Source organism: Pleurodeles waltl, chromosome 6 (assembly GCF_031143425.1).
Source record: "Pleurodeles waltl isolate 20211129_DDA chromosome 6, aPleWal1.hap1.20221129, whole genome shotgun sequence".
Lineage (NCBI taxonomy): Eukaryota > Metazoa > Chordata > Amphibia > Caudata > Salamandridae > Pleurodeles > Pleurodeles waltl.
Window position 1 is genome coordinate 729,495,166 of NC_090445.1, and position 27,910 is coordinate 729,523,075.

At 48.1% G+C, this 27,910-nt stretch overlaps 1 protein-coding gene across 2 annotated transcripts in view; it reads left to right on the forward strand.

Moving 5' to 3' along the window:
- Positions 1–27,910, forward strand: part of FAM204A (family with sequence similarity 204 member A) — a 313,312-nt gene that overhangs the window by 110,239 nt on the left and 175,163 nt on the right. The window contains exon 5 of one of the 2 annotated variants that reach the window (XM_069239249.1): positions 6,831–7,059. The exons of the other annotated variant lie outside the window; for it this stretch is intronic. Coding sequence (XP_069095350.1) covers positions 6,831–6,998 — 168 coding nt within the window. The 3' untranslated portion in view covers positions 6,999–7,059. Of the gene's footprint in view, positions 1–6,830; positions 7,060–27,910 lie in introns of those variants that run through there. 2 annotated transcript variants of the gene reach the window in all.

Consider the following 27,910-nt stretch of genomic DNA (forward strand, 5'->3'; position numbering starts at 1 on the left):
GGATCCGACATCTTTTGGATACATGTGGCGGATCAATAATGTTTACTCTCAACAAGACCATAAGAATTTATCATGGTCATCCTTGGAGACTTAGAACTGGAAAATACCCTATAGTAATGTTCCAACGATACAGAGCGGATGGTTGCAAATTGAAAACTCAAATTGCAAACTTCAAAGCTGAACAAATATCACTTTCTGGCTACTATCTTTCAAGAAGGAGTTAATACAACCTCTGGAAACAACACTGTCTATTTGGGTAGCAAAACTGGATGGACAGAATGCAATGACATCAACCTAAAATACAAACCAAAACTTCCATTCAGAATACCGAACTTATATCTTTTCTTTCTTCAACCGAAGTCCTTTTAATGCTCCAGAAAGAAGTTAATATAACAACTCAATTCAGTACTCTGTAATTAAAGTTTGAAACTGAATGAATATACTCCAATTACAGCAGCCTTAAGCTGAAACCAAAAAATGCCTTCAAAACAAAAAAATTGTCTCTTTTTGTATCTCCAACCAAACTTCTAAGTCCTAATGGTGGGGCCAAAACTACTGCATTTGATTTTGTTTACATGGATCATCAGCAGTTTAAACATCATTTGGCCTACCAGGAATGATGTTTTCAAAAGGATCTGTAAAATTCAAGAGTACTTTACATTTATTTCTGATATTGTACCAGATATAATCATATAATGCTTGCTTAGATTACTATAGTAACTCTAGAGAAAACCATTAATTATTGAATTGTAGTGAATACAACGCGTAGTATCACTTATTTGTAGTGATCTCCTGTGCATTTTTTTTTTTTTTTTTAAACAATCCATTGATTGCTTTTCCTCCACTGTTCAGAGGTGATGCTTTATACAAACCATGGTTTACAATGAAGACGTATAAAAGCTGAGTACAGTAAAAAAGTGAAAACAATATTTTTGCTACATTGTAATACAGTCTTACAGTGAAGCAATAACTATTCTTATGTTTGTGTAACTTTGAATATTAAATACTTACGTGCCATCATCTTTTTCTTTTTCAATAGCGGCTGAAGGTGAACGATGTTATATGTCTCAAGATGCTTCTTGAATCACAGTCGTATTGCTTAGAGATATCCATGAAGAGTGTTTATAAATATTAACTGCTCTTGCCATACCTTTCCATTTGTTTCTTCTGTCTATTTCCTACTTAAGTTTTCAGTGTAATACAAACGATTTTCAGGTAGTCAATCAACAATTTACTCAATCATTCAAGCACTTGTTTATGCAGACATTCACGCAACCAATCCCTTACCCATGCAGCTTCTCAGAGAAACAATCACTCACTGATCGAGGCACTCGCCTACTCTTTCACTCATACATTAATTACACCCCACTCATTCACTGAAAGAGCTACTGACTCACCCATACACTCACTCTTAATCCACTCACACATCCTCTCAGTCACTGATACAGTCCCTCAGACACTCACTCACATATATACTCACCGTAACACCAACTTTCACCCGTACAGTTACTTCTGACTAATCTATACAACCACTTACACAGCCACTAAATCACACACACAGCTACTCAGACTGGCACTCATTCACCCATAGAGTCACTCACACACCCATAGAGCCAGTCACACAGGCACTCACTGTACCATACATGCACTCACAGAACCATTCACTCTCCCATACTACCGCTCACACAGCCATTCACTCATCCATACAGCTGCTCACACAACTACTCATTCTCCCATATACTCACTCACACAGCCAGTCACTCACCCAAACAGCCACTCACACAGGCACTAACTCTCCCAGACATCCTCTCATGCAGCCACTTTCTCGCCTATACATCCTCTCATGCAGCCACTTATTCACTCATACAAGCACTCACTTATTCACTCATACAGCCATTCACACACTGTCAGAGGCTGGCCTTCTATGTAGTGCAGGAAGTATGCATGCACTGTGCAGAGTCCGAGCAACCCCACCTTGATATCCAGAGGTAAAAATAGACCACCTAATGCTCTATTTTTGTGGTAGTGTGAGCGAACAGTTAGGCTAATCTAGGAGATGTGCTAAGCATTCGTTGTACTCACAGTTTCAATAAATATGGACACACACTTAAGAATAACTTGAGACCAATTTACAAAAATACTTCAGACTTTTACAAAAAATGTATGATCAAAATCACCAATATACGGTTAGTACTTCTTTTCTTATGAATTTTCAAAGTTTAGAGAATGTTCGGTTTGTTACTTACCATAGGAATCAATGGGAACATCTTCAAAAATGCATATAAAATTAGGCAATGCTCTCACAAGTGTCACCTTCTGTTTTTAGGTCGAGGTTGTCTGAAGGCCCTAGGGGCCAGCTGGAGAAATTCGAGCGGTTCCCGATTTCTGCATGAGCAGTGGCTGATGGTTTTGGAGCTGGTGCATAAACAAGAAGTAGGCCTCTTGGAAACTCACTGCACAGAGGGACTTAAAGTTAAGTCCTCTGGGTCCCCGTGGAGTGTGGCGATCCAAGGACTTGGGGACCCCTAGAGCACAACTGGTTGGTTGGTGCAGGGGCCAGGGAGGCCGAGTGCAGTGCAGATAGGTCAGCCAGGCGTCATGTGTCTTGGAGTCCTTGCAGTTATGAGCAGGCAACTCAGAGGGTAGATTGCAGGTCCGCAGAGCCACTCTGGGGGGGTGGGTTTTTGGGTGTCCTGAAGTCCCTCGACTGGTACTTGCTTCTGGGCTTTTGGCCATCCTGAGTGGACTTTGATTCTGGGTTTCTGACGTTGGTGGTCCAGTACCCTGGGTAGTACCTCTGCGCCACAGCCTGAGAAAGTCCTAGTGCCACCAAACTTGGCACAGTTGTAGGTCTTGTCCCCGAAGGGCTGTTGTACAGATTTTGGCTGGGTCAGGGTCATTGGTCAGTAACTTGTCACTTTACAAAGCTTTGCGGGTTCCTTGCCTGCTGGGTGCAGGAAGTGATACCTTCACTCAAAGGGAGGTTATTGGCAATTTTCAGAAGGCTGGAGGTGCTCTGGGGGTTTGTAGAGTCCTTCAGGTTTCCAGGTGACACCTCAGTGGCAATTGTCGAGTCCTTGAAGCAGCAGGCAGGGTTTGGTGCCTTTTTCTTTCTGCAGCAGGGCTTTAGTTCTCGTGCCTTGGATCTTCTTTGTCCTGATCTTCTTTCTGTCCTTTGAATCTGAGGTCTTAGTCTAGGGATGCCCACTAAATACTGTATCTAGGGGGCGTTAGGGGGAGTACTGGTAGTGGCCAATAGGCCACCTGCCATAGGGTGGCTACACTTCCTGTGGGAAGGGGGTCACATCCCTAACCCTGATCGCCCGTTTTCCTACCATCCAAGATGTAGGAAAATGAAATGGAGTGGGTACCTTGTCTGCCACACCTGAGGGGTGGTACAGGCTGGGGATGGCCACTCCTCCTAGCCTTGCTAGGTTTCCTGCCAGTTTCCCCACCTAATGTGGGGGCAAAACCGTCGGGTGGTTATCTGCTGCTAGCTGTAGATGCGTAGGTCAGATTTCAAAGGCTGCAAAGCCTTTGAAGCTGACCGCTGGTGTAGGGTGCCTGTCTGGGGGAGGGGGTGTGACACCTCCACCCAGGAAAGACTTGGTTTTCTGGTTCCTGAGAGCACTGGCTCTCACCCTAGGAGTCCAAAATCATGTCTTCTTGTGGCAGGCTGGTTAGGACCAGTGAGATCAGTTAGGTTTTGCAGGAGGCACCTCTAAAGTACCCTCTGGGTACATTTTATAATACATCCCACACTGGCATCAGTGTGGGTTTATTATCCTGAGGTGTTGGATAGCAAACAACCCAAAGAGGCCATTGTGTAGCTGGGGAATTCGTAATTTCCAGCATATGTATTTGCTATGGCCTCCCTGTACACTTACTATGTCTAAGAATTAGCAAACACACAGTAGGTACATATTTGCTCATGCACATGCATGACTTCACATGCATTATGGTGCATCCTGCCTTAGGGCTGCAAGGCCTGCCAGAAGAGTGACTTACCTGTATTGTATGTAGTGTTAGTGGTCACGGCACTCTTGGTGAGTGCTATGTCAAGTTTGCAACTTTGGAAACACCTTGTCATGCACTTGCAATAGCAGTCTGCATCAGACTGGTGTGGGACCTCTCAGAGTGGCACAATTGGTGCTGCAGCTCTGAGGGGTTTTCTTCAATACCCATGCCCTGGGTACCAGGGGTACCATTTACAAGCGAGTTACAAAGGGGGCTGAAGTGCCAAACATAGGACAGTTTGGGGGAAAGAGATCTAACCCTGGGTTCTTGTTTAGCAGGGGCCCAGAGCACTCATTGTTTAAAACCACATCAATTTCCAGGTAAAAGGTGGGTGGCTAACCTTGTCAAAAGAGGCTCTTACACACTCCCACTCAACCATACAGCTAGTCATACAACCAGTCACCCAGCCATACAGCCACTTATCCACCCTCTCACTCACTCATACAAGTACTCACACATGCACTAACTCACTCATACAACCATTCACTCATCCATACAGCTGTTCACACACCCACCCACTCACCCCCTAGAGCCACTCACACTACCATTCATTTACCCATACAGCCACCTCACACTAACACTCACTCATCCATAGAGCCACTCACACAGGTACTCACTTTCCCATACGGGACCTCACACAACCTTTCACTCACCCATATAACCACACACACAACCATTTACTCACCCAGGCAAGTACTCACACAACCACTCAGTCTCCCATACGCCCACTCAAACAGCCATTCACACAGGCACTAACCTATCCATACATCCTCTCATGCAGCCTCTCTCTCATACAAGCACTCATACACTTACTCATTCACTCATATAGCCATTCACATTCCCACCCATGCAGTTAGTCATACAACCAGTCACTCAGCCATACAGCCACTCATGCACCCTCTCACTCACTCATACAGCAATTCACACACCCACTCACCCACCCATGAAGCCACTCACACTAGCACTCTCTGACCAATAGAGCCACTCACACAGGTACACACTCTCCCATACAGGCACTCACACAACCATTCACTCACCCATACAAGTACTCGCAAAACCACTCACTCTCCCATACACCCACTCACAGCCTGTCACTAACTCAAACAACAGCTCACACAGGCACTAACTCACCCACGCATTCTCTCATGAAGCCTCGCACTCATACAATCACTCAGATGCTCATTCATTCACTCAGACAGCCATTCACACACCTACTCACTCACTCATACAGCTAGTCATACAACCAGTCACTCAGCCATACAGCCAATCATGCACCTCCTCTCACTCATACAAACTCACTCACACTCATTCAGCCATTCACACACCCACTCACTCACCCATACAGTTACTAATGCAACCAGTCACTCAGCCATGCAGCCAGTTATCCACCCTCACTCGTTCATAGAAACACTCACTCATAGAAACACTCACACACTCACTCATTTAGCCGTTCACTCACCCTCTCACTTACCTGAACAGTTACTCATGCAACCAGTCACTCAGCCATACAGCAACTCATGAACCCTCTTACGTCTACAAGCACGTAGTCACTGACTCACTCATTCATTCATTCACACAACCACTCCCTCACCCATTCAGTTACTCATACAAGCACTCACACAATCACTCACTCATTCAGATACTTCCATACCCACCCACTCACCCATGCCGTTCTCACACACCCTCTCACTCAACTATACAACCCCTTACCCAGGCGCTAACTCACCCATACATTCACTTACCCATACATGACTGATACTCATTCACTCACCTGCAGACGCTCTCATTCACTCACTCAGTCAACCATACACCACTCGTGCATTCAAGTACTCACCCATACACCCGTCAAGCACTCATTCAGTCACCTGCACATCAGTCATGCAGTCATTTACTCACTCATACACCACTCATCCAGTCAGTAAATCACACAAACACCACTCATGCATTCACTCACTCATTCATACACCACTCATGCATTCACACACAACTTATGTACTCATTCACTAACCTGCAGACACACCTACGAACACACTCAGTCACCCATATACTAGCCACACACTCATTTACTCATGCATACACCAGTCATACACTCAGACACCCATACGACACTCATGTAGTCACTCACCCATACACCATTCAGTTACTCACCCATACACAGTCATGCACTTATTTAGTCACCCATACATGCAGCCTTTCTTGCATATAGAAACAAATACAGCTTATCTTTTTTTTAACCATGAAAGGCAGTTCTTAGAAGAACTCTTTTTTCTTTTTTTCTAGAACTGTTTTTAATTTTTTTAGTTTTTTTTTACTTTATGTATTTTTCTGAATAAAATGGCAACAAGAGTCATAAAAATAACATCAAATACAAAAACGGTGCAGAAACTGGATGAAATGATAACAAAAATTAACAGGTGTGTAGCCTTTCTGCATCCAAAATAACATCTGCACACTGCTCAGTGGCTGTGAGGGTGGTGTTACAGTCACGGCAATATTTACCAACTTGCCTTAACTCCAGTGACATTACTGGCCTCTGCTTCTCCACTTTAACTGGCACTCTCTCTCCATCAACAGGTGATGCAGCCCTGGAGCCGGATGGTTGCTCTCCTTCTCTCTTTTTCTGTGCCCTTCTTAAATGATTTTCATGATACGTTTTTAGGTGGTAGAGCATGGAAGTTGTGCCACATGAATATTTTCTGGCAGTGCCCCTCGATTCAGTTTTATTGCACAATGTGCACTTCACAAATTTTGCCACTCTTTTTGATTCACCTGATGGTATGATGAAAAAGTCCATGCTGTCCTTTGTTTTTTAGATGGTGGTTCATCATCAGGAATTTCTTCTGCTCCAGCTGGTAACTCCTGCCCATCAGCCTCATGATGGAGTTCCTCCTTCTCTTCACTTCTCCCTGATACTATTTTATTTTATAAAACGTGACAAAAAAAGAATGCAACATAGTTCTGCACTTCAAAGTACAGGATAGCTCCAAGAATGATCCTAACATCAAGTCGAATCTTCGAGAAGGAAGAAACACGTAGGGACTTCCTTTTGAAGTTTTAACGAAAAGTCTCTCCTCCAGTCACATCACTTTATTTTCAGGTCTCATGATTGTCGCGAACGCCGACATCATCTCGAATACCAACATTGTTATGAAAACGGAAATTGTTTTATAAAAGTGTTTTATAATAAAATTAGTTACAGAAATATAAGCTTCCACATTATATTAGTAAACTACTTATGTCCACTAGTAATGAAAATATGTTTATATGTATGTATCATGCTTTCAAAAAATCTGTTGTAGTCGCGATTAACCACATTACCGGAAAATACGTAACGCAATACCTGACGTCGTCACAACTGGTGTCTTCGCAGACAACTGCATCGTTGTGAAAATGACCATTGTATTTAAAAAAAGTGTTGTGGTATTATGCAATTGTAACTCTGTGCAGGCAATACCTACTTACCCCACCTTGCCATCCCCGTACTTATAAGGTTAGCCCCATGTGATAGAGGGCAGTGTCACAACAGTTACTTACATAACGGTGATAAACGGAACACCCTTCATAACTCCTTGCCTCAAGTTACGTCAGTAGAGCAATACTACAACACCCACTTTCACACTCATACACACAGTCACAGACTCGCTCACTCAGGCAGTAAAACACTCATGCACTAATTCAGACACCCATTGAGAGACCCATGAACTCACTCAAACACCTACTCATGCACCAACTTACATACCCATTCAGACAGTCTCACACCCACTTTCAGACCCGCTCAGATGCACGCAACCACTCACAGACCCGCTCACAGGCCCACTTACACCCTCATGCACCCAATCACAGACCCACTCACGCACCCACTCATAGATCCACTTACGCACCCACTCACACACCCACTCAGGTACTAACCCATATACCTTTTCAGAGACTCATGCACTCAGACATTCATCCACTTCCACTCAGACATTTATGCACCCACTCACAGACCCACTTAGAGACTTGTGCACCGACTCAGAGACCCACTCAGACACTCACACGCCCAATCATAGACCCACTTAGATGCTCACACCTCCACTCAGACTCACTCATGCCCCAACACACACACTGCAAATCAGACTCACGTATCCACTCACTCACAGATCCATTCACAGACTCATGCACTCACTTACAGACATACACCGATACTTATGCACCCATTCACAGGCCCACAAAACCTCTCACACACCCACTGACAGACCCATACACCTACTCATACACTCACTTACCAACCTATACCAGCACTAACACACCTGTTTTAAAACCATACAGATTATAGCTACAAAATACAATTGCATTTCACTCAAAAAATCCATGGTACATGGGTATTATAGTTACAAAATAGTATTTTAAAAAACATAGAAATTCACTGAAAAAAACAAAGGTCACAGGGACGTTATAGTTATGAAACAGATTTAAAAAAACAATGGTTACAGGGAAGTTGTAGTTAGGAAATAGAATTTAAAAAACCTTAGAAATTCACCGGCAAAAACATAGGTTACCAGGGCGTTATAGTTAGGAAATATAATTTTTTAAAAACCTTAAAAATTCACTGAAAAAACTAAAGGTGACAGGGGCATTATAGTTAGGCTCACATTTTGCTCGTACAAAGCCATAGAAATTCAGCAGTTACTGTTACCTGAGCTAACTATAACTTACGCCCCCGCAATGCACTGCTTAAGACCTCACATATTACATCACTCATGACATTGTCCTTGACATCACTGATGACACCTCAAATAACCGTTGATACCATCACTGATGACATCATCCACCTAAAGAGACACCCCACTCACATGCCCATACAAACCTCTCATACACCCTCTCGCACCCTCACACAACTACCCACATTGCCATTCACAGACCCATACAACTACCCACAAAAACACTCACTCATTGTAAAATGCACTCGCGCACCAATTTGCTTACTCATATGGCCAGTCACACAACCACTCACTTTGACATGCAATTACTTACACGCCGACTTATACAACCATAAAGCCATTCGCACAGCTACACAGCCACCTACACAGCTAATACAATCTTCACTTATTCTCGTACACAGTAATAACTGAGCCGCTCACCCATTCTCTCATACACCCACGTATTCAGCAGTACAGCTACACAGACACCCAGTCATACAGACATAGCCACACAGGCAATAAGTCACCCATAGAAACTACCTGTACACCCACTCACTCACCCGCACAGTTGCTCACACACTCACTCACTTAGGGCCCGATGATCCATCTGCCGAACCTCCGACTGGGAGGTTAGGAAGGTTGTGCCATACCTCCCTGCCGGGCCCATTACGAGTTGGCAGCAGCATTGTCGCCGGCTCATAATCGAGCAGGTAACAATGCTGCCACCCGCAGGGTGCATGAGCACTCTTGCAATGCTCAATGTCTGCATCGACAAACCAATTGTGCTCCAGGTGTCCTTAACCCCTTGCGACCTCCACCCCCCAAGGGGTTCCACAGGGATTACCTTTAAGGCCACCTATGCAGTTTGTTTCCAAGTGGTCCCCTTCTCCATTGTGCACCAGGTCCAAGACTTTCAGCCGCCGCTCCCGTTTGAACCAGGACCCACCCAAACCTCTCTGGCTGGCCCACAGGACATCTTGACGACCTCGACCTAAAAACAGAAGGTGACACTTGTGAAAACATTGCCTGATTTTATATGCAATTTTAAATATTTTCTCATTCATTCCTATGGTGTGCAAGTATGCACAATAAGTGAACATTTTCTAAATTTGAAAAATCATAACTAAAAAAGTACTTGTCATATATTGATGATCTAGGTCTTAATGTTATAAAACGCGGAAGTATTTTTGTAAATTGGTCTTGAGTTACTCTTGTGAGTGTGTGTCCACATTTATTGATACTGTGAGTACAACAGATGCTTAGCACATCTCCAAGATAAGCCTAACTGCTCACCCACACTACCACGAAAACAGAGCATTAGGTGGTTTGCTCTTTACCTCTGAATATCAAGATGTTACTTGGACTCTCTGCACAATGCACGTCATTTTCGTACACTATATAGAGAGGCAGCCTTCTACAGTTCCAAAATCATCTTATGTGTGCCCTCCTCAAGTTTCAGATTTGAGATTTCTAATTTAATGGCCTCAATCTCTTGCTTGAGGCTTTCTGTTTTATTCTCAGCTTGCTTTATCAACATAAGCATCAAGTCCTGTGATGTCTAGATCAGCTTCTCTTCCCGCTTCTCTGTTTGTATAGGTTCTTGGTCCTCAATTGTAGGTAAGCTATTATATGCAGGCTTCTCAGGAATCCTATCCGCATCTAGATAGCGCCTAAGTGTGACCAAATCCCACCTTTTTTGGATCCCCTTCTTCATCGGCCTTTGAAGTTTCAAAAATAGATTTCTCGGGTGGTAGGCCTTTCTCTTCTTTCTTCCGATTAGTTGTATTCTTAATAAAGCTGTCTGCCAGTCCCTCTCGATTTTTAACATGACTCGCCATAATGAAAGACAATCACAAACCACAGTCTCTAAGCCTAAGCCAGTAATCACAATTTTTATATATGAATGTACAGTCACCAGACAGTCATATCCACTGTGGTATGCTTTTCAAAATTCAGTATTTAGGAAAAGATATAATCCTAAACTTCAGTGCAGCTGAGCCTTATCTTCAATGTCAGAAGTCAAAACGTGCAGAGATAAGTATGGCCCTGCATATGCTCAAATCTACGAGACAGGTGTACACCCTGGCCAATGTTTGAAACTGATTGAAAACAGGTTTGTAGGGAGCTATGAAAACACCAATATCAGTCACTAAACATCTTTTATTTGTTATTTCATATCCGTTTATTATCAAATTGATAATCCAAAGTTTATTATAAGACATTTCTGTGGATTTCTTTCGGGCATCAAAGGAACAAAGCGAGATTTGCTGGTCCGACTGCTTTCACGAATTTCACTTTCCTCTGTTCCCATCATACACATGAAATTGTCTGCGCTCAGGGATCATATTGAAAATGAGCTGGGTATCATCTTCATAAATATAAAATGACACCCCCTCTTCTCTCCGGAGGCCAGCCAGAGGCGGCATATTGATGTTAAAGAGAAGCGGGATAAAATACACCTCTGTGGGACCTGTAAACTGTAGGCATTGAGATTGGAGATGAAGTGCGGAATGGCTACTGCCTGGTCCCGGTCAGTCACAATCTGATCACACAAACAAATAGTCACAGCCAATGGCCTTTAATCGAGCTTGGAGAGAATAATGATTAATGGTATTAAAAGCAGCCCACAAGCCCAGCAAAACTAGGGCTGCTAACTTTCCTTTGTCCATTTTGAGATATAAATATCCAACACTGACAAGACCATAAGCTCGGTACTATGGCTTTTTTCTAAAGTCATCATACAGCGGATGTAGCAGGTTGTTTACCTCCTGAAATTCCTACAACTGCTGGAAAAGAAGATTCTCCATTACTTTTGCTACAAAGGGAAGCAGTGACATTAGATGGAAATTTTAGAGACTGGGGAAATCCGGGGTGAGTTTCTTCCGATGAGGTTTTAGTCTTGAAGAGTTTCACATTTTTTTTTAACACAGCACCCTGTTTCATAAGGTGCTGTGATTCCATTACTATAAATGGGAGCCATTATCTTCATCATGTAAGCCGGTCAAGGGTCTGTAGATGAACTGATGGTTTGGTCTAAGCATGGCCTTGAATGCAGAATCTACTGTAAGTTCTTGAAAATAGAACTGTGGGAAACACTACTCACATTTTTTGGGTTATCTGGGCTTTGGTACTCAGGGGTTTAATGAAGTACTTGGTGTAAGGGCTCCCCAGCAAAAGTGTTCCTAATTTTCAAAATGTTATTCTCAAGGAACTCTGAGTCGTGGAGTGTTAAAGGTAAGTATATTTTCTTTACTGGTGATTCCAGCACTATTTCCTTTAATTCTCCGTTATAAATCTTGCATGCTGGAAAAAACATTTATGAAGTGAATGCATTGGTTGAAGGCACCACTGGTCATCCGCAAGGTGCTTACTCAAATTGACTAATTGATGGTGGGCTCCAGAAGGCTGTTAAAGGGAACAGTGTTTGTATGGAGAATGTTTTTGTTCCTGCCTTTTGGCACAGACAGTTCCAAACAAATTATGAGGGAGGAGAGCAAAAGACTAAGAGTAATGAATACACAACAAAGGTAATTGTTCCTGTTTTATATACCTAATTAAAGTAAAAGTGACCCAGTAGACAAATCAACAAAACCTTTAAGTGCAGCAGGTTACTCAGCTTAAAGTGATCCTCATTTTGGAGAAAAATTGCCTACTCGCAACCACCTCCCATCATCGACCAAACATGTGTGAGGTAGATCTGTCGCATGTCTTACTCTGTACTTTTGTTTATGCACGAGCCTGAATTGTCTTTGAGAAGTAGAATCCAGCTGTTCAAGGCTTGGGGCAAATGCAATGACCATGCTATATGTTTGGCTGCATCCAGTCCATCCTAGTGATCTTCACACTCTGCCCACTTCATCCTTCTTTGTAGAGAGGCAGGTTTGTGTATTGTGATTTGTTCTGTCTTATATAATCTATAAACCTTGGGTGTCCATGGTATATCTGCTATATTGTGCAGTGCGCTGCAAGGTGGAGTCTGGTAGATGTTGCATACAACCTTTTGCCAAGATTAAGTGGTGGACAATTAAAACTGTGGATACCAAGCTATGTGTGAGCTCAATCATTAGCATTCAGCTTAAGAACATTATACTGGCAATAGGATACATTGGTCTGTTTGAGTCCAAGATGCCCACCTGTACCTGTCACCATCGGGTACTCTTGGAAGTAAAAAGCTGAAGAAACAACAAAAGAGGAGGGCAGTAAATTACTGGTTCTGTCATTGGAGTATACATATGCATCTAAGCATGAAAGAGGAAGCTGCAGGATACAAGGAAGGATCTCTCAATCCTCTTGATTACATCAATTCTGGTACTAGTTGTGTGATGCCGGGCTGATGTCAAGTGAGCATGATAGAGACCACAGGATAGGAGCTCAGTTGGAGTGAGCAGCATAAGTACTTGTGACAGCTGGTGTGCTAGTAAATGAAGCAAGACTTGTGTCTGATTCATGTTAGCTGCAGCATGTGACTATCCCACTTTTGGTGGGAGCAGACTTGCTGCCTTATTTAGGGTTTGATGTAGTGAGAGAAACGCCATAAACCAGCGGACCTTCCATATTTGCCGTTCCCCCTCTCTGTTTAGAGATGGGGGAACTGGTGGGTTACTGTCGGCAGAGCTATAGCTCGCTCCTCCAGTCATAACCCCTGATGAAGTGGTCCCGCCACCACAGGACCGCTGGGTCACAGTGATGGTCGCCCCACCCCTTTGAGGGTGGGACGACTGTCACTCATTTTAAATGCCGTTGTCTGCCATGTACTGTATGGTAGAAAAGTGTAGAGAAAATGTTATATGACCCACATGTGCAGGAAAAAAACTCCTGGCGCATCTGGGCCGTTAACGTGTCGTTGAAGAAAAAGCAAACTCTGCTTTGTTTTCTTGAGACAAAAATAGTTTGCTGAGCGTCTGCTTTAAACATGCACCTACTTGATAAACCTCACTGCTGTGAAGCAAGCCTATATGGTGAAAACTCCCTTCACAGAAGAAATGCCGGCCAGGCAGACTTGGCTCTTAAATACGACAGATGTTCATTCAGAAGGGGGCGGAGTTCATAACCTCCGTCAGCCTGGTGGAGTGGGAAGGACTAAATAAGTCTGTTAATTTGTTCTGGTAATGACCTTTGTTGGGCTTTTGTTGTGCCTAGAAATGGACTTGTCAGAGAGGCCTAAGAACATATATAGTTGTTCTGAAAGTTATATTCCTAGGCTGGCCTAACATTTGTAGTAGTAAGCACATCTTTTTCAGATCTTCAGCGGATGTACGGGGTGCTTGTACAGTTTATGGACCTGCACAGTTGTGGCTGCTGAATTAAAAGCTAACCATAGAGCTAGGTGTAAGTGTGAACTTCATAGATGCTCTTAAGTTATGTGACTCTGTGGGTGACCTGTTTGTTTGGTACCAAGCTTTGGTGGGGGCCATTACTTTGTAATGGTGTAGACTATGGTAGGTGCTAATCATCTGCAGCTGTATGTTAATGAGGGCCATCACAGGCGTGTTGTGGTTATTTTGTATATCACACGCTTGAGTGAAGATTCAATTTTTCCTGAAAGGATGTGGGGCATGAGACTGCATTAGGGTTGATGGTGTGATTTATACTGATGTCTTCAGTGTGTGAGTTGTGGGTTGTGCAATGTGAAACGGTTCTTGTTAGATTGGTCAGACGCTCTACTTTATTATATAAGAGGGTAGAAGTGTTGTCTCCCTTTGGTTCATCAGTATTCTTTGTCTCTGTTTGAATGAATGATGCACTATGGGTTTTGTATGTGAGTGTTCTATAAAAGTTGCTTAGCGCTGTCAGTTGGACTAGAAAGTTGAAGCTAGATATTTCCTTTGCTCCTGGTGGTGCATGTTATATATGTCATATGTAAACTTATGGGAAGAGTAACAGGCGTCAATGGAAGACAGCCAGATACTGTGTCTGTGAACTCTTATCATTAGCTTACAGCCTGATAATATTACTAACTGGTTTTACAGAGACCTCTTTGTGCCTGAGATGTACTGCATCTTTGCCTAACCTTCAAGTCATTCCTGAAGCCTGGGTCTCTTTTGGTGTCATAGTTAGACACTTTTTCTCTGCATTCTCCCTTCCTTACTGCAATCACCTGCCTGAGAGCTATTAGGTCTTTCTATTTAAATGACTGTTGGCACCGTATAAGTGATTACCCCATGGGAACAGCACTATAGCTCCCTTTTCACCCTCTTTGGTGGACCTAAGTATTATTTTATTTTACGTTGCTGAATGCAGTGCTAAAACAGGACTAGATTAGTGAACCTCACAAGACATATGATGGTGACTGACTTCTGGAAGATAGGTGATTTTAATGGACAAAGGGGTGAAGAGTAAAATTCTGTAAATTCAGAATGTGTGCTTTATGATGGTAAGAAGAGAAAAACAGCAGCTGTGTGTTAGACCTGGCATCCTTGGCATAGTCTCCTCTTTCTTTTTGCCTCTGCTTCCTATGTTGTGACTGTGTGCTGGACTATGTTTTTGCTGGTTTTTGGTACTCTGGGTGCTTTGGCACTGCTGACCAGACCTAAAGTGCAAGAGGACAGGTGGGAAATCAGAAGGCACCAATTGGAGATGGAGAAGCTCAGACTCAAGCATGAGAGGGGGCTGCAGCTGGCTAGGATCAAAAGGGAGCAGGAAAGGGACAGACTTGCCATGGAGAAAAAGAAAATGATCTTTGCTCATGAACTGAGTTTAAAGGAGCTGGATCTGAAGGGCAGGTCCAGCACAGATAGTGGCTGAGGTACTGCAGCACAGGCTGAAAAAGAGTGCACATCCCTAAAGACCTGGTAAAAGATTCCAAGTGGGAGGATGACATACATCTGTGGTGTAAGGGATATGAGTCAGCTCTTCACATGAACTTGGTCCCTGAGGTACACTGGGGGCAGATCTGTGGAAGCACTTTGTGGTAGACGGGAAGGAGACCTTGACAGCCCTGGGGGATCCTCAGGGACTCAACCTACTCTACCATGAAGGATGGCCTACTCACTAGGTATGGTCTCACTCCTCAGCAGTACACAGAGAAGTTTAGGTTTAGAAAAAGGGTGATTCTCAAACCTGGTTAGAATGTGTTGACTCTTTTTGTAGGGCACTGGATGGTTGGGTGAAGGGCTGTAAGGGAACAGATAATGAGGGGATGTACAATTTGATTGCTTGGAAGCACTTACATAGTCTTTGTTTTCCAAAGCTACGCCAGCACCTAATTGACAGCAAGCTGACTGACTCAAGGAAGCTTGCCTAGGAAGCGGATCGGTGGGAGAACACCAGGGTACAAAAGAGGTATGGGGTGACTCTGCCAAGGGTGGGCAGGGTCCCCATCAGAAGAATTGGGGGGGTAAGAGCCAACAGGGGGAGTTCTCTAACGGGCTCCAACCTACTTCCCAGAATAAGGATTCCCAACCCCCCCTCCCCCCAGTGAGAAGAAACCATGGGTCTGTACAGGGAAACCTGCAGAGAAAGGTCCCTGCAAGTGCTATGCATGGGATCACGTGGGTCACATAAGGGGAGACCCCAAATGTCCTAAATGGACACAGACGCCCACTGGTGCTCAGCCACAGGGTTTGGCCAGTGTAGCATTTAGGGAGGAGTTCCTTCCAGGAGAAGGGTGGAGCCAGCTGAGATGACCCTTCTCTTACTAGGGGACAGTGAGATGAACAGAGGGTGGAGGCTCTGAGAGACACAGGAGTCAATGTGACTACTGTGAGATGTCAACTCCTGCCTGAAGAGCAGGTAGTTCCCCATGTACTTCACCAAGTAGTTACAGTAGACAACTCAGAGCGCCTGTGTAAAGTGATGCAGGTTCCCTTTGAGTTGGGGGTGGGGGGGTGTCTCAGGTTACTTAGGAGTATCTGTGAGTCCAACCATGCCTGTAGATTTGCTGCTAGGCAACAACCTGGAGGATTCCCCTTGGAGTGAGGTGGAACACAGGTCACACTTGGAGATGTTGGGTCTGCCTGGGTGGGGATGTGTGACCACCCAGTCTATGGCAGCCCGTCAGGGGGATCGGGAGGCCCTGGAGCCTGAAAGAGTGGCCCAAGGGCCTGCCAAAAAGAGAAAAGGCAAAGGGTGCGGGAAACCCACCCCAGAAGGTCCCGCAGTCCGGGAGGAGGTTGAACCTGAGGGAGACGCCCCAGAGCGTACAGAGAACAAGTGGCTAAACGTGGGGAGATGCCCGAGCTGACCAATTGGCAGCAGGAAGGGGGACCCACCAGGGAGGAATTCTGTGAGGCACAGAAGACATACCCTACTCTGGAGGGTCTGCAGCAGCAGGCTGTGGACCAGGCATCTGGCAAGGATTCTTAATCACGCTGCATCTATTGGGAGGATGGCCTCTTGTATAGTGAGCCTAAGGTTGCTGAGCCTGGGGCAGCACGTGTGCTGGTGGTACCCCAGTGCTTCTGAGCCTTTCTTCTGGGTTTGACTCATGGTGTGCCTTTAGCAGGACATTTCAGGCAGGACAAAACTTTTGAAAGACTGTCACCCACTTTTACTGGCCCCCAAATGCGCAGGCACTCTGATGCGTATTGCAGGTCTTGTCAAACTTTTCAGGCAAAGTGACAAGAGTAAGGGTAAATGGAAGGCTCCCCTCCAACCTTTTCTTGTGGTCAGCACACCCTTTGAGCTGGTGGGGATTGACACTGTGGGGCCTTTGGATAACAAGACCGCCATGGGCAGCAAGTTTATCCTGGTCTTGATTGACCATGCCACCCGGTACCCAGAAGCCATCCCTCTGAGATCATTGACAACCCCTGAGGTGGGCCTGGCATTGATGTGGATTTTTACCCACATGGGGCTCCCCAAGGAGGTGGTATCAGATAGGGGTACCAACTTCATATCTACTTATCTGAAGTCTCTGTGGAAGGAGTGTGGGGTGACCAACAAGTTCACCACTCCTTACCGCCCCCAAGGAAGTGGTTTGGTTGAGAGATTCAACTGGATCCTGAAGGGCATGATTATGGGTCTGTCAGAACCCCTGAGGCGTAAGTGGGACGTCTTCTTGCCATGCCTTTTGTTTGCTTACAGGGAGGTATCTCAGAAGGGACTTGGTTATAGCCCCTTTGAACTGTTGTATGGCCACCCTGTGGGGGACCTCTGAGTCTGGTGAAGGAGGGTTTGTGGAAGACCTCCAGTAAGCCCCCCAGGATGTGTTTAGTCACATGCTGGCCTTTAGAATCCAGCCAGCCCACTTCAGGAGAACCTAGAAGCAAGCCAGGAGGACATGAAATGCTGTTATGACCATAATGCCACTCTGGTTGTGTTTCAGCCTGGCCAGAAAGTGTGCGCCATGGCCCCATTGGAGCCTCGTGCTCTCCAGGATAAGTATACTGGGCCTTTTGAGGTGGAGGAGCGCAAGAGTGATGTCACCTGTCTGGTGAACTTGCAGACTCCTAGGAACCCTTTAAGGGTCCTGCATGTGAACCGCCTCAAACCTCACTTTGAGAGGTCTGAGCTAACAATGGTCTTGGCAACCAGTGATTGGGTGGAAGAGGATAGCGAGCCACTTCCTGACCTCCTGTCTGTTCAGGAGAAAGATGGGACGGTGGAGGGTGTGAACCTCTCCCCACCCTGTCCCCAGAGCAACAGAGGGACTGTCGCAGGTTGTTGAGACAGTTTGCCTCCTTGTTTTCCTTGACCCCAGAGGTCATTCATCTGTGTACACATGATGTGGACAGTGGGGACAGTCCACCTGTAAAACACAAGATTTACAGGGTGATTGACAAGGTCAAGGCTAGCATTAAGGATGAGATTTCTAAGATGTTGGCATAAGGGGTTGTTGAGTTCTTCAGCAGTCCTTGGGCTAGCCCAGTGATCTTGGTCCCAAGGCTGCTGTCCCCGGTGCCACCCCAAAACTCAAGTTCTGTATGGACTACCGTGGACTCAACGCCGCCACGAAGACTGACGTCCACTCCAACCCCAGAGCAGATAAGCTTATTGAGCTGCCACGTTTCTCAGCACGTTAGTCTAGGTACTGGCAGATTGCCCTGATGGGGCAAAGGAGATGTCAGCATTTTCCACCCCAGATGGGTACTACCAGTTCAAGGTTATGCCCTTTGGGATGAAAAATGCCCCTGCCATCTTTCAGAGGTTGGTAAACCAGGGTTGGAGGATTTCAATGCAGCCTACCTGGATGACATTGCAGTGTTCAGCTGCAGCTGGGAGGAACACCTGCCGCATCTCTGCAAAGTGTTGAAGGCACTGCAAAAGGCAGGCCTCACTATTAAGAACAGTAGGTGCCAAACAGGGTAGGGATCTGTAGTGTACCTGGGACACCAGGTGGGGAGTGGCTAGGTGGCACCTCTGCTACCAAAAATTTATACAATTCTCGCTTGGGAGCCTCCTAAGACCCAGACAGAGGTGAGAGACTTTCTAGGTCTCACCGGGTACTACAGGAGGTTTGTCAAGGGGTATGGCACTATAGTTGCCCCCTTGACCGAGTTGACCCCTAAAAAGCAGCCCAAGACGTGATCTGGACTGAGGGTTGCCAGACCGCTTTTGATTCCCTGAAGGCAGCCATGTGCACAACACACATGCTGAAGGCACCCGACTTCTCCAAGGAATTCGTTGTGCAGACTGACGCTTGAGAGCATGGTGTGGGAAGCAGTACTTGCACAGCTAAATGAAGAGGGCCTAGACTAGCCTGTAGCCTTCATTAGTAGGAGGTTACTGCCCTGGGAATGTAGGTGGAGTGCAATTGAGCGAGAAGCTTTTGCTGTGGTCTGGACACTGAAGAAGCTAAGACGCTACTTGTTTGGGACTCACTTCCCGATTCAGACAGACCACAGGCCCCTCAAATGATTAATGCAGGTGATGGGTGAGAACCCAAAATTGTTCAGGTGGCCCATCGCTCTACAGGGAATGAACTTTATGGTGGAACACCGCCCTGTCCAGATTCTTCTGTCTTAGTGATGAGAACTCCCATGAGGTTGGGTAGTTCTTGCCACTTTCAGGTGGGGGGGGGGGAGGAGGGGGGGGGGGAGAGAACACATGTGTTAGACCTGGCATCCTTGGCATAGTCTCCCCTGTCCTTTTGCCTCCGCTTCCTATGTTGTGACTGTGTGCTGGACTATATTTTTTGCTGGTTTTTGGTACACTGAGCACTTTACCACTGCTGACCAGTGCTAAAGTGCAAGTGTAATTTGTAATTGGCTTTTCCATGATCTGCATATTTGGTTTACTAGTAATTCCCAAGTAAGGTGCACTAGAGGTGCTCAGGGCCTAAAAATCAAATGCAACTAGTGGGCCTGCAGCACTGATTGTTCCGCCTACGTGGGTAGCCCTGTAAACATGGCTCAGACTTGCCACTGCAGTGTCTGTGTTTGCAGTTTTAAACTGCAAATTCGACCTGGTAAGTGTACCCACTTTCCAGGCCCAAACCTTCCCTTTTTGTACACGTAGGGCACCCCCTAAGTTAGGCCCTAGGTAGCCCATGGGCAGGGTGCAATGTATGTTAAAGGTAGGACATGTACTGATGTGTTTCACATGTCCTGACAGTGAAACACTGCCAAGTTTGGTTTTCACTGATGCAAGGCATATCTCTCTCATAGGGTAACGTGGGGACTGCCTTTAAATATCTTTTAAGTGCAGTTTCCCTTTGGGAGCAGATAGAGATCTGGAGTTTGGGGTCTGAACTCACAATTTAAAAATACACCTTTTGGTAAAGTTGTTTTTTTGGATAGTCAGCTTGAAAATGCCACTTTTAGACAGTTGTCATTTTCTTGTGGCGCCCCGCCTCACCGCGGAGTCTCTTTCCCTGACCGCGGTCGGATCGCGCCTCCGATTGTCGGAGCATCGTCTTCCGTGTTTTTTCCCTGTTTTGGCGACGCGTTCCAGGAAGCATGTTTTATGCTCCCGGTCGCGGTGCCCTTACCTATTTTGGTGAATGCTCTTTTTTTTCCTGTCAGTGGTGGTCTCTTTCTTGTCCCTTTTTTTTCCTTTTTTCTTTGGCCTCTGTTCCCTTCATTTTCTCTGTATTCCTGCTGGTTTCCATGTTGTCTTCTTCCTGTTTCTTTTTCCCAGCATGCCATTTTCTTTTATACTACAACCTTTTTTCCTATTCTTTTCTATGGGCTTTTCCCAATTCAAGATGGTGTTGTTTCACTTTCCTGTGATGTCACTTCCTGTCTTCCAGTATATAAGTCACTCAGTCCTGATCAGCCTTGCGTTGCGCTCCTGTTCGTCGTTCCTGTTTTGCTGTTGGTGATTTTGCCTTTTGTCCTATTTTCAAGTCCAGATTTTTCTTCCTTTTCAGGAGTTCCTGTTTTGAGGTTTTTTCCCCATTTCTTTGGGTTTTTTTCTCTGGGACTCCTTCTGGAGGGTATGGTCTGCTTAGGTGTTTTCTGTCAAGCGGCACCGTGGCTACTAGAAAGGGTCGCTCTTATCTGGGTTTATCCAGAACCAGCAGAAGACCGGGTGTCCTTTCAAATCCTGCATCCAGAGGTGAGAAGCCGTGTGCAGTCTGACAGATTGCAATGCAAAAGATTCTGCGTTGCGAGGCAGCCATGGAAGGACCACAGGGAGATGTGGCAGAAAATGCACAAGCCATGCTGCAGACAGTCCAACAACAAGCACAAGAGTTACAGCAATTGCGGGCTGAAAACACTGCACTACGACAAGTCCTGTTTTCCCGGTCAATGGACATACCACATGTATCTGCTGCTACTCCTCGATATTCAGAAGATAAAGGAATTTCTGGATGCCCCAATGGTCTTCTTTGCTTTTCGGCCACTCCAATTTTCTTCCGATAAGGCTAAGGTGGGCTATCTGGTCAGTGCCTTCTCTGGGCCTGCACTTGCTTGGGCGACTCCTCTGGTCTCTGCAGAAGATCCAGTCCTGACTAATTATCCTGCTTTCTTGAATCTCTTCAAACAGATGTTTGAAAGGCCTGGGGTGGAAGCAGCGGCTGAATAGGCCTTATGTGACATACAGCAGGGCAATCAGGACGTTCTGCAGTATATAACCCGTTTTAAACAGTTGGCAGCCGAAACCTCTTGGGTGGAACGCACCTTTGTTACCTTGTTCCGCCGAGGTCTGCATTAAGAAATCAAGGATGAATTAGTACATTCCACTCCAGCCCGTTCCTTAAAGGAATTAATGGACCAAGTCATGAACATTGAATATAGACTACAAGAGAGCAAGATGGAAAGAAGAACGCGAGTTCCATATCAGCCTGGTAATTATTGTACCAGCAGTCGGCGAACTGACAATGTCCTTTCTGAAGCCTCTCCATCTTCCACAGAAGAACCCATGCAGATTGATCTCGTCTGTGGTCCATTAACTGAGTCAGAAAAGGAGGATAGAAGACGAAAAGGACTTTGGTGGTCATTACAACCCTGGCGGACGGTGTTAAAGCGGCGGTAAAACCGCCAACAGGCTGGCGGTAAAAAAATTGCAATTACGACCGTGGCGGAAACTGCCAGCAAAGACAGCCACTTTAACACTCAGACCGCCACGGCGGTACAAACAAACAGCGCGGCAGTCAACACCAACAGACAGGCGGGAGACAGTGTACCGCCCACACTATTATGACAGGCCAATCCTCCACCTTTTCCGGGGCGGATTCACTGCGGATAAAAACACGGCAGAAACAGGAATTTTGAAGGGAAAACGCTCACCTCTACACACCCCATGAGGAACGAGGACACCATGGACCCGTAACTCCAAATTCTCCCTGCGATAGCCTTCCTGCTCCTCTACCAGGAGCACGAACGCCGGCGGCGAAGACCACGGTGAGTACTGCACCTACGACACGGGAGGGGGAGGGAAAAAACAGGGAGACACACACGCAACACCCCCACCCTCACCCACTACAACACACACAAATGCATATCAATACATCACAGTAACACCCCCCAAACCACCTGGAAGAATGCAAAGACAATAGAAAATTAGTGTAATCATTGTAATATATTAAAAACAAGTAGGCAGAAATATATATATATATATACACCATGTACAAAATATATTCCAAGCATAGTAGTCCAGGTAGTGCACTAAGATAGTCCGTGGAACACTGGGACCACACGGTATGGGCGAGGCTCACACAAGATCCCTGACCATGACGGAGAGAACACTGCAGGGGCATCAGAGAGCAACTAAACAGGCACCTCAGGGGAGGGAAAGGGGGGGCACCTCAGCCGGTTGAGTGCACGACGCCAAATCCACGAGGGGGCCACATGCCCACCGTTCCTTCCTGGGGAGTGCAAAGCTACAGTCTCTCAAGTCTCTACAGTGGGTGGTCTGCCCACTGTTCAATCCTGGGGAGTGCAAAGCCCCAGTCTCTCAAGTCTCTACAGTGGGTGGTCTGCCCACTGTTCAATCCTGGTGAGTGCAAAGCCACAGTCTCACAAGTGGATGACAGTCTCCACTGGTTCTGGAGGGGACATGGTGCCCAGAGTGCTTCATCTTGTTAAGGTCAGACGCAGTGGATTTCAGTCTCCACTGGTTCTGGAGGGGGCATGGTGCCCAGAGTGCTTCATCCTGTTAAGGACAGAGGTAGTGGATGTCAGTCTCTACTGGTTCTGGAGGGGGCATGGTGCCCAGAGTGCTTCATCCTTTTAAGGACAGAGGTAGTGGATGACAGTCTCCACTGGTTCTGGAGGGGGCATGGTGCCCAGAGTGCTTCATCCTGTTAAGGACAGAGGTAGTGGATGTCAGTCTCCACTGGTTCTGGAGGGGGCATGGTGCCCAGAGTGCTTCATCCTGTTAAGGACAGAGGTAGTGGATGACAATCTCCACTGGTTCTGGAGGGGGCATGGTGCCCAGAGTGCATCATTCACCCCGTGACGGACTCAGTTGCGTCAGTGCCCCTGCCGCTCATGGGCTAGCGGTGCTTGAGATGGCGGTGCCCTGTTCAGCGGTGCATGAGATGGCGGTGCCCTGTTCAGCGGTGCTTGAGATGGCGGTGCCCTGTTCAGCGGTGCTTGAGATGGCGGTGCCCTGTTCAGCGGTGCTTGAGATGGCGGTGCCCTGTTCAGCGGTGCTTGAGATAGCGGTGCTCTGTTCAGCAGTGCTTGAGATGGCAGTGCCCTGTTCAGCGGTGCTTCAGATGGCGGTCTCCATTGCAGGGTCTCAGCTGCTGGCGGTCCTTCATGGCCCAGCGGGGCTGGCGCTGGCGGCCCTTCTTGGCCCAACGGGCCTTTTGCTGTCGGTCCTTCATGGCCCAGCGGGCCTTTTGCTGACGGTCCTTCATGGCCCAGCTCGGCTTGTGCTGGCGGTGGCCTCCTGGGCAGCTGGGCTTGTGCTGGCGGTGGCCTCCTAGTCAGCTGGGCTGGTGCTGGCGGTGGCCTCCTGGGCAGCTGGGATAGTGCTGGCGGTGGCCTCCTGGGCAGCTGGGCTGGTGCTGGTGGTGGCCTCCTGGGCAGCTGGGCTGGTGCTGGCGGTGGCCTCCTGGACAGCGGGGAGGATGGCGGTCTTCTCCGCTGTGCAGCTCTTCCCAGATTTGCTGGGTTTCTTGTGGCCCTTCCCCACCTTGGAAAGTGTCACAGCGGACTCCTCACTCCCAACGGGACCCCTGGGAGCGGCTTTGGTGGCTGGAGTCTTCCCCCTCTCCCGCCGGGCACTGGCCAACTTCTGATGCTTCACAGGTGGGGGACTGTCTGTGCTGTGGCTCCATGCCACACTGGCTGCCCTGGTGGCCGGTGCACTCCACATTCCGGTGACTACAGGCACCACTGGTCCCGGAGATGTTGTGGCTGAAGTGGTAGTTCGGGACCTAGGAGACGGACGGGGTGGGGGAGGTGTGGGAAAGAGGTCAAGGTTGGACAGGAAAAGTGTTTGGGACACACTGGGATGGGTAGCTGGAGGGGGTTTGGGAGTGGAGGAAGAGGTGGTGGTTGTAGGAGGTGTACGTTTGGTGACTTTGGGTGATGGTCCATACGCTGGAGGCTGTCGTGAGGTGGATGACTGTTGGGTGGGTGTGTGCCTGCGTTTGTGTATCTTGGGAGGGGGCGTCACAGACACACTGGGAGAGGACACAGGGGACGTGTGAATGGTAGTGGGGGTGGTGACTGCACGCGAGTGGGGTGTGGTGGTGGGTGTGCTGGAGAGGGACGTAGTGGCTGTAGAGGTAGTGCATGCAGGTGTGAGTGTAGACGAGACTGGGAGGGAGGAGGGGGACACTGTGGAGGCAGTGGATGTTGGTGTGTCTGCATGTGTGTGATGCTTGCGTGAGTGCCTGTGGCATGTGTGGTGCTTATGTTTGCCTCAGCTTCCCTTGGGTGTTGACATGTGTACATGTTGGTCTGTAGGTGTGCTTGGGATAGGCTGAGGTACAGGGGATTGGGTCGGGGTTGAGGAAGTTGGAGGGGGGAGGCTAGAGATGGGGACAATGGCTGCCATCAGTGCTGAGGCCAGAGTCTGAAAAGCTTGGTGAAGTGCCGCCTGACCAGAATGAATGCCCTCCAGGAATGCATTGGTTTGTTGCAACTGCCTCTCTACACCCTGGATGGCATTCAAAATGGTAGACTGCCCTACAGTGAGGGACCTGAGGAGGTCAATGGCCTCCTCACTGAGGGCAGCAGGGGTGACTGGGGCAGGGCCTGAGGTGCCTGGGGCGAAGGTGATGCCCACCCTCCTGGGTGAGCGGGCACAGGGCAAAGGCTGAGGGGCTGATGGGAGGGCGGTGCTGGTAGGGGGGGTGGCGGCTGTACCTGTAGATGCGGGGGGCACAGGTGGGGGACTGTCTGTGCTGTGGCTCCATGCCACACTGGCTGCCCTGGTGGCCGGTGCACTCCACATTCCGGTGACTACAGGCACCACTGGTCCCGGAGATGTTGTGGCTGAAGTGGTAGTTCGGGACCTAGGAGACGGACGGGGTGGGGGAGGTGTGGGAAAGAGGTCAAGGTTGGACAGGAAAAGTGTTAAGGACACACTGGGATGGGTAGCTGGAGGGGGTTTGGGAGTGGAGGAAGAGGTGGTGGTTGTAGGAGGTGTACGTTTGGTGACTTTGGGTGATGGTCCATACGCTGGAGGCTGTCGTGAGGTGGATGACTGTTGGGTGGGTGTGTGCCTGCGTTTGTGTATCTTGGGAGGGGGCGTCACAGACACACTGGGAGAGGACACAGGGGACGTGTGAATGGTAGTGGGGGTGGTGACTGCACGCGAGTGGGGTGTGGTGGTGGGTGTGCTGGAGAGGGACGTAGTGGCTGTAGAGGTAGTGCATGCAGGTGCGAGTGTAGACGAGACTGGGAGGGAGGAGGGGGACACTGTGGAGGCAGTGGATGTTGGTGTGTCTGCATGTGTGTGATGCTTGCGTGAGTGCCTGTGGCATGTGTGGTGCTTATGTTTGCCTCAGCTTCCCTTGGGTGTTGACATGTGTACATGTTGGTCTGTAGGTGTGCTTGGGATAGGCTGAGGTACAGGGGATTGGGTCGGGGTTGAGGAAGTTGGAGGGGGGAGGCTAGAGATGGGGACAATGGCTGCCATCAGTGCTGAGGCCAGAGTCTGAAAAGCTTGGTGAAGTGCCGCCTGACCAGAATGAATGCCCTCCAGGAATGCATTGGTTTGTTGCAACTGCCTCTCTACACCCTGGATGGCATTCAAAATGGTAGACTGCCCTACAGTGAGGGACCTGAGGAGGTCAATGGCCTCCTCACTGAGGGCAGCAGGGGTGACTGGGGCAGGGCCTGAGGTGCCTGGGGCGAAGGTGATGCCCACCCTCCTGGGTGAGCGGGCACAGGGCAAAGGCTGAGGGGCTGATGGGAGGGCGGTGCTGGTAGGGGGGGTGGCGGCTGTACCTGTAGATGCGGGGGGCACAGATGTTGCCGCCACCACAAGGGAGCTCCCATCAGAGGACGAGTCCGTGTCGCTGGTGTCAGCTCCTGTCCCCGCCGTGGAGCTCCCCTCGCCCTCCGTCCCACTGGTGAATTCAGACTCCGTAGTGTCGCCCTCCAGGGCCATTTGGGATGCAGCTCCCTCGTGCTCCGTTGCCACTGCTCCTCCGCCTGATGATGCTAATGCACACAAGAACAGGGAGACCACAAAAAGGGGGGGGAACGACAGAAGAAAGACATGTTGAGTGCATGCATTACCGCTACCGTTGGCGGACACAACAGACACAGAAGCCCCCTGCACTACGCCGCGCTCTTGGGCTCCACTGTTCAATTTCTGGGAAATGGCCTACAAGGCTATGGACGACATCTGCACACATAGATGACACAGGGGCATGAATAGCTGTGCTTGGCACTCTACAGAGGTGGGCTGGGGTGCCACATGGCCTGACATACGGAGGGGCCTTGCCTATGGAACTCGCCCTGGCCTAGGGAAACCCACAGCCCTCCTCCCCACCCAGACACCTCCATTGCGCGCAAAGTCAGCAGAATGAGAGTGTACTCACCCCCTTGTGGCTGCTGTGATGCCCTCAAGCGCCCATCCAACTCCGGGTAGGCCACCGCCAGGATCCTGAACATCAGGGGGGTCATGGTGCACCCCTCCCATGTTGGGAGGCCATCCCCAGCTGAGCATCCGCCGTCTTCTTGCTCCAGCGGCACATGTCCTCCCATCTTTTCCGGCAGTGGGTGCTCCGTCTGTGGTAGACCCCCAGGGTCCGGACGTCCTTGGCGATGGCACGACAAATATATTTCTTCTGGTGGGCGCTGACCTACATGAAATGTACAGGGGAAAAAAAGAAGTTATTACCAACTGCACCATCGAAGTGATTGGCCCTCATCCCTACCCTTGCCATGTGGCACATGCATTCTTTCTTTCATGCACGCAGCACTCTCCCCCCTTCCTTCTTATATCCAGCCCTCTCCACACAGGCATAGCCCATACAGCATGCTCCCAGTGTACTTACCTGTTTGTCTGGAGGACCGTAGAGTAGCGTGTACTGGGGGAGGACCCCATCCACGAGTTTCTCCAACTCCTCCGATGTGAAGGCAGGGGCCCTTTCCCTAGACACTCGAGCCATTGTCTCTTCCAGACCGAAGTCACAGCAGCACTTGCAGTGTAGGTCCTCTCCTGTCGAAGATCAGGTATCAAGTGATTGAAGTGATAGAAAATGGCGGTCACATCCGCGGCGGTGCGTACCGTCACCGCCGGCGTACATCGCCATTGGCTCCTGGGACCCATAGGGTCCAATGTTAACCAATGCAGCATTGCGCCGCGGTCTTCGACCGCCTACTGCAACGGTGTACAACTCCAGTGCAGTTACCTCACATCCCATTGTCCCACTTTACAGGTCAGGCAGCCGCCATTTCAGGGGCCCACATGGCTTC